This window comes from Rhamphochromis longiceps, linkage group LG7, assembly GCF_057381845.1.
Source record: "Rhamphochromis longiceps isolate RC_006_pf linkage group LG7, R_longiceps_female_GT1.1, whole genome shotgun sequence".
In the NCBI taxonomy this organism is placed as follows: domain Eukaryota; kingdom Metazoa; phylum Chordata; class Actinopteri; order Cichliformes; family Cichlidae; genus Rhamphochromis; species Rhamphochromis longiceps.
The window spans coordinates 35,540,513-35,552,667 of NC_140563.1; the positions used below are offsets into that span (position 1 = coordinate 35,540,513).

Consider the following 12,155-nt stretch of genomic DNA (forward strand, 5'->3'; position numbering starts at 1 on the left):
TACAAAAGCTGTCATGAAGCTGACTAATCTAATGTAAGCCAGCATGCTTACAGTTCTTACAATTGCAATGTGAAAGAATGTGTAAGGGAAAAAATGCTGAAATTGATGGATTTTACATTTACATTCCACTTTATTTCAGGGAATAGTCCTAACTTCGTGTGTTCTTCATTTCTTAGGGCAGGTTCTATGACATACGACCATCAACCCCGATCAGAGGATGTACCCGCCTTCCAGAAAGGACTTCATCTCTCTGACACTCAGTGACCCACACAGTCAGAACTACAACAATGGCAAACACCGAAGGCAGTCCTGCTGGAGAGTGAGTAGTCCTGTAATTTGATATACAGAGCTCGGCTGACGAATGAACGTGAAGTTTCTTAAAGATTTTAGAAACATGAAACAGGAATGCACGTATAATTATCTAAAACGGTGCCACCTAAAGAGGATTTTTAGGGCATAGGACTAGGAGTGACTTGGAGGCTGGAGTCGGCACTAAAAACTGGAATCAGAGGGTTAGAAAAGATAGTAAAGGCAAATAGCTAAAAATGTCAAAGTGGTTGAACTAGGCTTAAAAACACACACACACACACACACACACACACACACACACACACACACACACACACACACACACATATCCAAAGGGAAAAGGAGAACCAGGTGCTGATAGTACACTGCAGAAAGTCTCAGACTGTCTTAGCGACATACATTGCTGGATGTCTCTGAACTTTCTCAAACTAAATCATGACAAAACCGACATTAATTAATCTTCGGTAAGCAGGACTCTATTAGTCTCATAAGAAACAATTTGGGCCCATTATCAGCTAATGTACATCCCCATGTAAAAAATCTTGGTTTCATTTTTGATTCCACTCTCAAGCTGGACAAGCAAATGAATTCAGTTGTTTGTGGCAGTTTTTTCCAACTCAGGAGCATTTCTAAACTCAAAAATATCCTGTCATCTAAAGACCTGGAAACTGTTATCCATGCTTTCATATCGTCACGTCTTGACTATTGTAACTCTCTCTATTTAGGCATTTGTCACTCAAGCCTGCAACTTGTTCAAAATGCAGCCACAAGGCTCCTGACGGGTACTAGAAAGAGAGAGAATATTACCCCAGTACTCGCATCTCTACGTTGACTACCAGTTAAACATAGAATCGATTTTAAGGTTTTACTATTTGTTTTTAAAGCTCTCCATGTTTTGGCTCCAGGTTACATTTCAAATTCAAATTTTATTTGTCACACACACGCAACCATACACAGTATGACATGGGGGTGAAATGCTTGTAGCTGTGCAATGCCCGACCATTAAATGAAGTTAACTTAGAAATTTACAGTAAAAAATGTGCAAATAGCAGAAAGAGATTATAAAGATTATAAATAATAGGAAATGTGTGGTGGTGCGTGTGGTGATGTGATGTGTGTCCAGTCTTATAGTGATGTGTGTGGGAGAGTCCAGTGCTACACCTGGTTCAGGCCCCGAATAGCCTGGGGGAAGAAGCTCCTCCTCCTTCTCTCTGTTTTGGCCTTAAGGGAGCGGAAGCGCTTCCCAGACCTCAACAGTGAGAAGAGTCCATTGTTGGGATGGGAGAGGTCCATCATAATCTTCCTAGCTTTGGACTTGCACCGCTTGGTGTAGATGGACAGCAGGTCAGGGAGCTCTGCGTTCGGCTGAGCGCACCACCCTTTGCAGATCTCGTCTGTCCTGCTTGGTGCTGTTCCCAAACCAGATGCAGATGTTTGCCGTCAGGACGCTCTCGATGGTGAGGAGTAGAAGTTCTTGAGCACCTTCAGTGGCAGATGGAAGTCTCTAAGTCTTCTGAGGAAGAAGAGACGCTGACGGGCTTTCTTAACCAGGGTGTTGATGTGACAGGACCATAACAGGTCCTGAGTGATGTGGACACCCAGGTATCGGAAACTGTCCACTCTCTCCACTGGCGTGCCACTGATGATGAGGGGTTTGTAATTCCTCGCCTGCTTTGTAGTGAAGTTCACGATCAGCTCCTTAGTCTTGCTGATGTTTAGGAGGAGGTTATTCTCCTGACACCAGGTCTCCAGGTTCCTAATCTCCTCCAGGTAGGCCGTCTCGATGTTGTCGGAGATCAGGCCCACAACAGCAGTGTCGTCAGCAAACTTGACAATGGAGGTGGTGTCGGATGTGGCTACACAGTCATAAGTGTACAGTGAGTACAGCAGGGGGCTTAAAACACAGCCCTGAGGCACTCCAGTGCTGAGTGAGATGGAGGGGGAGACTTGTTTTCCCACCCTCACTGATTGGGGTCTGTCTGTGAGGAAGTTGAGGATCCACTGACACAGTGATGAGCTGAGTCCTAGATCCGTCAACTTGGTGAAAAGCTTAGAGGGAATTATTGTGTTGAATGCTGAACTGTAGTCCACGAACAGCATCCTAACATAATTCCCTCTGCCAGTGTCCAGGTGACTCAGGGATGTGTGGAGCAGGTGAGATATGGCATCGTCTGTGGAACGATTAGTCCGGTAAGCAAACTGAAGTGAGTCGATGGTGGCAGGAAGTGAACAATTTCAGATCTTCTTAGCCTGCACTTACCCACTCGATCTCTGCGCTCCTCCAGTCAGATGGTTTTATCAGTTCCACGCTCCCAGCTCAAATCTAGAGGTGACAGGGCTTTCTCCATTGCTGCCCCGAGACTCTGGAATAGTCTTCCCCTCTTCATAAAATCCTCTTCATCCTTGAAGTCTTTAAATCGAATCTCAAGACCTACTTATTTTCCAAGGCTTTCGGATCTCTTTGATATCTTTTTTTTTATTCTGTCTATTTGGTCTCTTATCTTATTGGATGATGTTGTATGTGTATATACGTTATGTTCACATATGTGTGCTTGTGTGAATGTGTACAGTTTTGTAGATGTATGTGCATATTTGCATGTACATTATATGCTATATACTCTTACATGTCTTACAATTCTTTTTAAAATGTTTTCTTTCTATTTAAATTCTTTTATTATATTATCCCTCTGTTCAGCACTTTGGCAGACACTTGATGTCTTTTAAATGTGCTATATAAATAAAGATGACTTGACTTTCAAACTAAAATGATGAAGCTGAGACATGTACAGTGATTTGTCAATCAGGAACAGATTGGAAATTGTTAAATATACATCGAGTTAAAGAAGCTACACAGGTTAGTTGCTTGTGCTGGCAACAACACGTCAGGCCACACGCTTAAAAGAAATATCAGTATATGGAAATAATTTATTTGTGCTTTGATAACCAAAGTGTTCAGTAATCCTTTTAAGTGTTTGTGAATCATGTTTTGTGACTAGAGTTACAATACCAGCTTTTAATAGTTCAAAGCACTTTAGAGTTTTAGGACTAGTGTGTTAGACAGCAGTACACACAGTCATCATCATCAAAACTCCAAACAAGTAAACCTTTTATGTGAACTAGTGCAGTGCCCTTTCAGGTAGAGTTGAGTTCAGGCCATGTTGTTTTTTGTAGCCTCAGTTTTCTCCTAAATGCATCAAACGCAGGCAGTCATTTTGTAAAGAGGGCAGATGTAATGATACTTGATGGCTGTGTGCTGTTTTGTGTATGTGTGATATTGTGCAGAATCACTTACAGTGGGGCAAAAAAGTATTTAGTCAGCCACCGATTGTGCAAGTTCCCCCACCTAAAATGATGACAGAGGTCAGTAATTTGCACCAGAGGTACACTTCAACTGTGAGAGACAGAATGTGAAAAAAAAATCCATGAATCCACATGGTAGGATTTGTAAAGAATTTATTCGTAAATCAGGGTGGAAAATAAGTATTTGGTCAATAACAAAAATACAACTCAATACTTTGTAACATAACCTTTGTTGGCAATAAGAGAGGTCAAACGTTTACTATAGGTCTTTACCAGGTTTGCACACACAGTAGCTGGTATTTTGGCCCATTCCTCCATGCAGATCTTCTCGAGAGCAGTGATGTTTTGGGGCTGTCGCCGAGCAACACGGACTTTCAAGTCTCGCCACAGATTTTCTATGGGGTTGAGGTCTGGAGACTGGCTAGGCCACTCCAGGACTTTCAAATGCTTCTTACGGAGCCACTCCTTTGTTGCCCGGGCGGTGTGTTTTGGATCATTGTCATGTTGGAAGACCCAGCCTCGTTTCATCTTCAAAGTTCTCACTGATGGAAGGAGGTTTTGGCTCAAAATCTCACGATACATGGCCCCATTCATTCTGTCCTTAACACGGATCAGTCGTCCTGTCCCCTTGGCAGAAAAACAGCCCCATAGCATGATGTTTCCACCCCCATGCTTCACAGTAGGTATGGTGTTCTTGGGATGCAACTCAGTATTCTTCTTCCTCCAAACACGACGAGTTGAGTTTATACCAAAAAGTTCTACTTTGGTTTCATCTGACCACATGACATTCTCCCAATCCTCTGCTGTATCATCCATGTGCTCTCTGGCAAACTTCAGACGGGCCTGGACATGCACTGGCTTCAGCAGCGGAACACGTCTGGCACTGCGGGATTTGATTCCCTGCCGTTGTAGTGTGTTACTGATGGTGACCTTTGTCACTTTGGTCCCAGCTCTCTGCAGGTCATTCACCAGGTCCCCCCGTGTGGTTCTGGGATCTTTGCTCACCGTTCTCATGATCATTTTGACCCCACGGGATGAGATCTTGCGTGGAGCCCCAGATCGAGGGAGATTATCAGTGGTCTTGTATGTCTTCCATTTTCTGATGATTGCTCCCACAGTTGATTTTTTCACACCAAGCTGCTTGCCTATTGTAGATTCACTCTTCCCAGTCTGGTGCAGGTCTACAATACTTTTCCTGGTGTCCTTCGAAAGCTCTTTGGTCTTGGCCATGACGGAGTTTGGAGTCTGACTGTTTGAGGCTGTGGACAGGTGTCTTTTATACAGATGATGAGTTCAAACAGGTGCCATTCATACAGGTAACGAGTGGGGGACAGAAAAGCTTCTTACAGAAGACGTTACAGGTCTGTGAGAGCCAGAGATTTTCCTTGTTTGAGGTGACCAAATACTTATTTTCCACCCTGATTTACGAATAAATTCTTTACAAATCCTACCATGTGAATTCATGGATTTTGTTTTCACATTCTGTCTCTCACAGTTGAAGTGTACCTCTGGTGCAAATTACTGACCTCTGTCATCATTTTAAGTGGGGGAACTTGCACAATCAGTGGCTGACTAAATACTTTTTTGCCCCACTGTATCTAAACAACATAAGTAATGATCTCCCAGAAAACTACAGACTCAAGATAAAGAAAATAATAATGGTAACCTAAAAAATAATTTAAATAAAGAATATAAATAGAAACATAAACCAAAAGTATTGATGTGTTTTCTTGGCCTGTGGGGTGTACTACAAAGGAAGTTTAACAGATCTGGGCTTTCCTTGCTTTAACTGATTTAACAAAACCTAAAACCCCATTCGATAATTTGCTCCGTTAATTTGGGTTTTCAGCTTCAGGGTCTGTGTGTGCACACATAAAAGTCAATCTGTCATACATCATGTGACACTTCTGACGCACAAAAAGATCCCTGCGAATGCCGCCTCCTCCAATCACAGACGTTAACGAATGATGATGATAAAATGCATCACAATCTACAGAGAACATAACAGTAAACAATAAACTTAGATTAATAGTATTTTCTGGAGCTTCTTGTGATTTGACAGCAATTAAAAAAACATTTTAATTCAAGTTAATGGTTTTATTTCTGAATATGCTCTTGGCACTGCTGCTTACTTACAAGTTGATGGCTGTAAGTTCTCAGACTTTAACGGTTTAAAGGTTACTGTCTCATAGCTTAATAAAGGAGACGTGGTTTAGCTTGTTGGCAGATCAAAGTGAAACTGACTTTACTGACTGAACAGATAGTGAATGGCATTTGGTGACTACAGGCAAATAACCACTAGCTACATGAAGTGGGCAGGGCATGAGATTAGTTTCTGGTGAATCACTGAACTACCAGTGTGCATGCAGGATTAAGCTGGTTGATGTATGGTAGTAGTAAAAACTTTAGGGGGTTACCGAGGCAACCGGCACCTGGAACATTTGGACATTTGGAGTGAACTTCAAAACAATGTGCAGTGAGTGAATCGCTTCCAGTGTGGGAATCTGATGCACAGTTTACACCGCTGCAACTTTGCAGGTTCATTCATCATATTAGCAAGGTAGATGGCTTAACAGATTGGCAAACACAAAATGTATTTGCCCTGCAGATAATCTGTAAACCTACTGCACTTAAAACATGTAAATAAATGATTTGGCTAAAAGGCGGCCAGATAATTCTTAAACCAAAATTCTGAACATAACTTGCTCCGACCAGGTTATATGTTCATCATAAGTTGCCCCAATAATTTAGCCTGGTAAAAAGAAAGAGAACCACTTGTGTGATGCATAAAACTCAGACTTTAAGATCCAGATAGATTGCCAAGTCGTTAATCTTGCTTTGTAGGAACCACAAATGCTGAGCCTATTGCACGCAGATAATCACAAAGCTAGGAAATGAGACACGGGTGGAATAAGGAGAAAAGATGAAGACAAGAAGTCGCAGGCAATACACAAAGCCCAGTTATTAAAATAAAAGGGGCGTTAGAAACAAGGAAGGACAGGGAACTAACATTTAGGCAAACCAGAGGGAGATGACAACAAGGAAACAATTGGAATACTGGGAAAATATGAACGTGGAAACACAAGAATGAATGTTAGTAAAATACAAACGGCGATTAAAAGACAACAAATACACAGTCCCACTAGTGGAGGAAGCAGCAGCCAGTGGAGGGAAAACACTGGTAGCTGACATCAGCTTTGAACCAAAGTATGAGAAATGCTCATCCAAATTAACTTGAATGCCACACCGCACTTACTCTGGTAAACAGCTTTTAAATTTGAAGTTGAACGGATGTAGATATGTGTTTTGTTATTTGTGTTCCTGTTACTGGGTGGGAACGTGTTTGATAAACTGAGTGAGCGAAACACCATTAACAAACTTGTATCAAATATTGACATAAAGCAGTTGTGTTCATTCACTTGGAGCATTTTCTGTGATGCTGTGATATATATATAATACAACCAGAGGTGGTAATGAGTTGCTCTGTTCTTCAGCTGTAAGCATTAGACTATTTGGTTACAAGTCTGACTGGATTGATTATCTCTGTTTTTATGACCTGTTTTTGTAACAAATCGATTCCCAGGGCTTCAGTTTTCCTTTCTTACGCCTCCTTTGTTGTGGAGCAGCCTGAACTTTAAACCTCTTCAGATAAAAGCATCCCCTGAGCACATAATGTGTCCGATCACTCCAGCGAGATCAAATAGATATTGGTCCCATCACTTTGTCTCTTTTGTCTCCCAGAACATTTTCTTTAATCTTGTTTTCTTTACATTCAATTTCTTTAATCTTGTTTTCTTTACTTTTGCTCTCATCCTTGTGCGTTTAATCTGTGAGGGTCCTCATCTTCTTTGTCAAGTTTAGTACTCGCAAGGATATTATGCTGTGCATATTCAGTGTCTCAATACTCTTCTTTGCTCTTCCTCAGGGGGGTTGACAGTCACAGTGCTGCTTTGCTAAAAGGTTTCTTTCATCCTTGTACAACTTGTCCTACAACCTTCTCACAATGAGACTGCCTTGGTTCTTAGTGAATTAATGGATGCCATCCATTTCTCAGCTTTAAATAGAAAAGCTGTGAATCAGATGTTGTTCGTTAAGCACTACTTTGTTTCCTCTGCAGGTTGATACAAGCTCAGGAATATCACATCCTGTTTGTGATGTATTTTATCTCACACTCATAGGACAAACAAACCATGCAGGCAGAACAGGAGACCAGAACAGTAGCTAGGACATGGTGTCCTGGGTGGAAAGTGGTGCTTTTTCTTTTTAAAGAGGTAAAGTCATTTGCTGCTAAGAAATTGTAGTCCTCATGCTCCTCAGATGGCTCCATTTCCCAAGTAGCAAATTTGTTCTTCCAGCTTCAGTGTCTTCATGTTCTTTTAAGTTGTAAGGTGGAAGCAACAGTACACGCCAGTCGAGAGAGGCTGAATTGTGCAGATAAACAATGATAACGGTTTTCAGTATGTAGCTGCTTTGTAGTTAGGTCCATAAGTTTTTAGACAATGACACATCGCAGTTTATTTTAATTCAAACAGCTGAAGTGCAGGATTTCAACTTGAATTCAAGATATTTCACTGTTTAAATCTCTGCAGAAAAATGGCTGTAATTAAATTTCTTGCCGTCAGCAAAATATTTACATTCAAATGACGTGGTTTCATGGTTTGCTAACAAGAATGCCAAAATTTTCTCTGACTGTTTGAGTTGTTGTTTTGACTTGAAGGTTGTGTTCATGTGAATTTTCTGATTACTCTAACAGCACATAAGTGTAGCTGTTGCCTACAGTTGGAGCTTCTCCTCTTGACATAATCGGGGCATAATTACCATCAAATCACTTTTAAACACAATGGTTGTGGCATAATCGGTGCTGCATTTGCATATAAAACACTCGCTCAAAGACAGAGTTAAAAGCAACAGAAGGTTTCTAACCCATTTCCCTCGCACTCTGCACTGTTGCTCTCCTGAGGCACAGAGACAAGTCCTAATTTAAATTGTCAAATTTACACCAAAACACCAAAGATGGTGGTAGAAGTATCACTTCCAGAGGAAATCAAGAAACTGTATTTTAAAACAAAATTTGGGGGCAATGCCAACAAATGTGTCACACTTCAAAATAAATAAAGAAATGAATAATAATCAAATTGTCACCATTGATTCGATATAAAATAAGCTATAAGCTATGCTTCATTTGTCTTAAAAGTTGGAAATTACTGTTACAGTAGCCAAACTGTATAAATATATAAATAAATATAATATTTTTATATTGTTATTTGTTGTAACTTCTGCTGCACTTTGGCCTGGTCGCTCTTTGAAAAGAGATTTTAAACTCAATTAGACTTTTACCTGGATAAATAAAGGAAAATTAATGAAATAAAATAGAATGACTCAATAAAATGCATTACTGAAAAATTGTCCCTGATGGTGGAAGCCATTGACACTGTTTCCTCCTGTTTTTTTGTTTGTTTTGTGTGTTTTCCCACTAGTTTTCCATTTAGCTAGGTTTTGTGTCACATGAGGCGAAACCTGGAACCTGAAGAAGATCTGATGTGTTTAAAGTGTTCCTTCAATTTTTTGCTGTATATAATTTCAATATGAAAAACCCCCCAAATATATCTCAGTCATTTAAAAACTATGCAAAAGAAAGGAACGAACACACACACACACACACACACACACACACACACACACACACACACACACACACACACTCTATTAAAATTGCAACAAAAACAAAACTGGATATAATACAAAAATAATACAAAAACAGCTTCACAGAATTAAAAGTAAAATAGCTCTGGAAGAAAATTTTTAATTTAAATAAGACTTCAAAATAACTATCCAGAAGCATTTCAAGATGACTGCTGACAAATTGAACCCTTGAGATCCATATACACATATAGGAATCTGCAAATGCAAATGATTTTTCCCAACATATCTGCTTCATTTTAAACAGTGTTCGACTTGGCCTCAACATTCAGTTCTCCAATCAATGTCCGCTTTTATTTTGCCATAATGCACAGAATCAATTTTGCATTCAGTTTTTAACAGCCTTAGTTGCTGTTATTGAATGCTATAAAAAGGATTGTGATAATCTGGTAAAAGAAATTCTACAGATGCCCAGATCATAAGCAAAAATGCTTCTGTAATAAACGCTGTGTGATTACTTTCCTTCACTTTTTAACTGCACGGTTGGCTCTTGTAAATGGAATTAATTTTGTCCTCTGAACTGGAAAGGCAAATGACTGCTCTTATCGACTAATCTGTAATGTTTTAGTTCAGCAGTATGTCATCTGACATTTCTTCTATAAAACCTGTTCTTAAAGAAGCAGGGACTGTCGACTTGTACCTGTGGATCGTCAAATTTAATGACAGTTTATGGTTCCTGAGAAAACCGTTCTCTGCAAATCATGTTCCTCTGAGGAGCTCAATGCTTGCTTCTCACACTGCACAAGGGACTTCAATAAGTGCTCTGCCCTTGTTTCAATCATAGTGGGTGTTTTTCCTACATTTCTAAAAGCACACGTAACAGGTGGGAAGCAGTGAATTTCATACTTTTCCTCCTCTCTCTCTGCAGATGAGGTCATTGAATGACTGGCTTTTGTTCATTGTGTTATATGAACTTTGAGAAGGGTAGGGTAGTTTAACATCAATCTCCTGCTATTAGAGCACCGAATTAAATTTTCTCAGAAAAAAGCTTAAGAGGGTACAAAAAGCCATAAATTGCATTTACAGAGGTCTTAAATTTATTCCCCGGTTTGCTGGAGGGGTATCTCATTGCAGACTGTCAGGAACGGATTTTGCGCTGATTTTATAGTTGTACATGAATTTGGAATTGGTCAATCCATCCATTTAAGCTATGTTATGTAAAGGTGTTAATTCATGCTTAATAATGCTTTCTTTTTTAATGTATGTTAAACTGGTTCATCCTCTAATTGAAAAGAGCCGTTTTAGCTCCCTTCCTTTTAGCCAGTTTTCTTCTGATTGGTTGCCCCTCGTAAATAGAAGTTTTAAATGGCACGTGGGTCTGTGCTGTAGACCTTATGTGAAACTCTGGCTGTATTTAAGATGACAGTTTGTCATGGTAAGAGAAAATAAGGGAAAATGATAGGTCTCCTTTGAGAACTGGTTGTGTGTGACAAATATGTAAGAGACTAAGAAATCTGGTAGGGAACAAGTCATGGCACTATAGGTGTGTAAATGAGCATAATGGTTGTCTGTCTCCATATGATGAACGATTGATCTGCTCAGGATGAATCCTGCCTCTCTTCCAGTGTTGCCACAATAGGATTCCATTTCTATGAATGTTTTTATCCCATAGGTTTGGAGCATTTGACTCCAGCACTATAGAAGTGCAACTTATTCTGTGTTTGAAAAGTGAAGTGCCTTGAATCTGCATTCTTCCTGATGACCAGTAGGGGGCGTCTCTTTTCAAAAAGATCTCTAGTTGGATGGAAATTAAAAGGAAAATGACAGTAACAGTTGAAGGCTCTTGTCTGTGAGCTTAGTAAACACTTTCTGGGTGAGTTTATGGCCTTAGTCGCTAGTTGTAGGTTAATGCAACATGGTGTTTTTGTAAATTTTGGTTTCCATTACAGTTCAAAGGGGGAGGATGCACAGGGATTTACCATGTTATCGACAAGTAGCAGTGAGCCTTGGTTTCTCAGTTTTCCCCTACCCTTGCTTATCACATCGAGTTTCAACACAACAACATGTTGCCATCAGAAATGTTCAACTTGAGGCTTCACAACTAAACTTAAGTAACCAATTCGTGATGTCATGGAAGTATCAGCCATATTTTATGTACGGTCTGTTCTCTGACTGCAGATCTGAACGTCACAGTTTGGCCAAAAAGTATAAAACTGAATCATGAGTCTCCTGGTGATTTCAAACACTGCTTTCAGTGCACAATTTTTGGACTGTTAGGCTGAACAGAATATCCTCATTATGTTGAAATGAAAATGCCTTCTGAGGCCATGGCTCATACAATGGTTCAATGCTTTCATGATGTTGCACAGGTGTTAATTAGAGCAGAGTGGTGCCAGGGTGCCTGTTGCCTTCTCTCCTCAGAGACGCTGGTTTTCTCACTCCCTCTGCTTTGCAGGGTTTAGCTGGTTAGATGAGAAATTTGAAAATGTACTTGCACCAAGCGGAAAGAGATGTGGAGTTTATACAGGGTAAGAAGACTATCATGCCTCCTTCTTTTACGCTCCTACTTTTTTTTTTTTTTTGGAAAAGGAGCCTAAACAGATTTGTTGGGGAGAAATTACAACCTCCTTTGAGACATCTGTGATTGAAATTCAGAGCTGTTAGACGTGTTCCAGTTTAGCTAGCACTGTTTATCTGCCCACAGAAATGGAAGCAGCTGTCTCGGCTCCAGCGAAGCCTCATCCTGTTCCTGCTGGCTCTGCTGCTCATATTGGGACTGCTCTCCTACAGCAGCATCACAGAACATTGGAGAGGTAAACACTTCCCTCTCCATGCTAAGCTAACATCACATACACAGAGACAAAAGTCTGTTATTAATTTTAATGGTCTTACTTTTTATGTAGCTA

At 40.3% G+C, this 12,155-nt stretch overlaps 1 protein-coding gene across 1 annotated transcript in view; it reads left to right on the top strand.

Moving 5' to 3' along the window:
- Positions 1-12,155, top strand: part of man1b1a (mannosidase, alpha, class 1B, member 1a) — a 31,144-nt gene that overhangs the window by 689 nt on the left and 18,300 nt on the right. Inside the window, exons 2-3 of the mRNA XM_085413497.1 lie at positions 177-319; positions 11,954-12,062. Of these exons, the coding sequence (XP_085269623.1) occupies positions 218-319; positions 11,954-12,062 (211 nt within the window). The 5' untranslated portion in view covers positions 177-217. The remainder of the gene's footprint in view (positions 1-176; positions 320-11,953; positions 12,063-12,155) is intronic.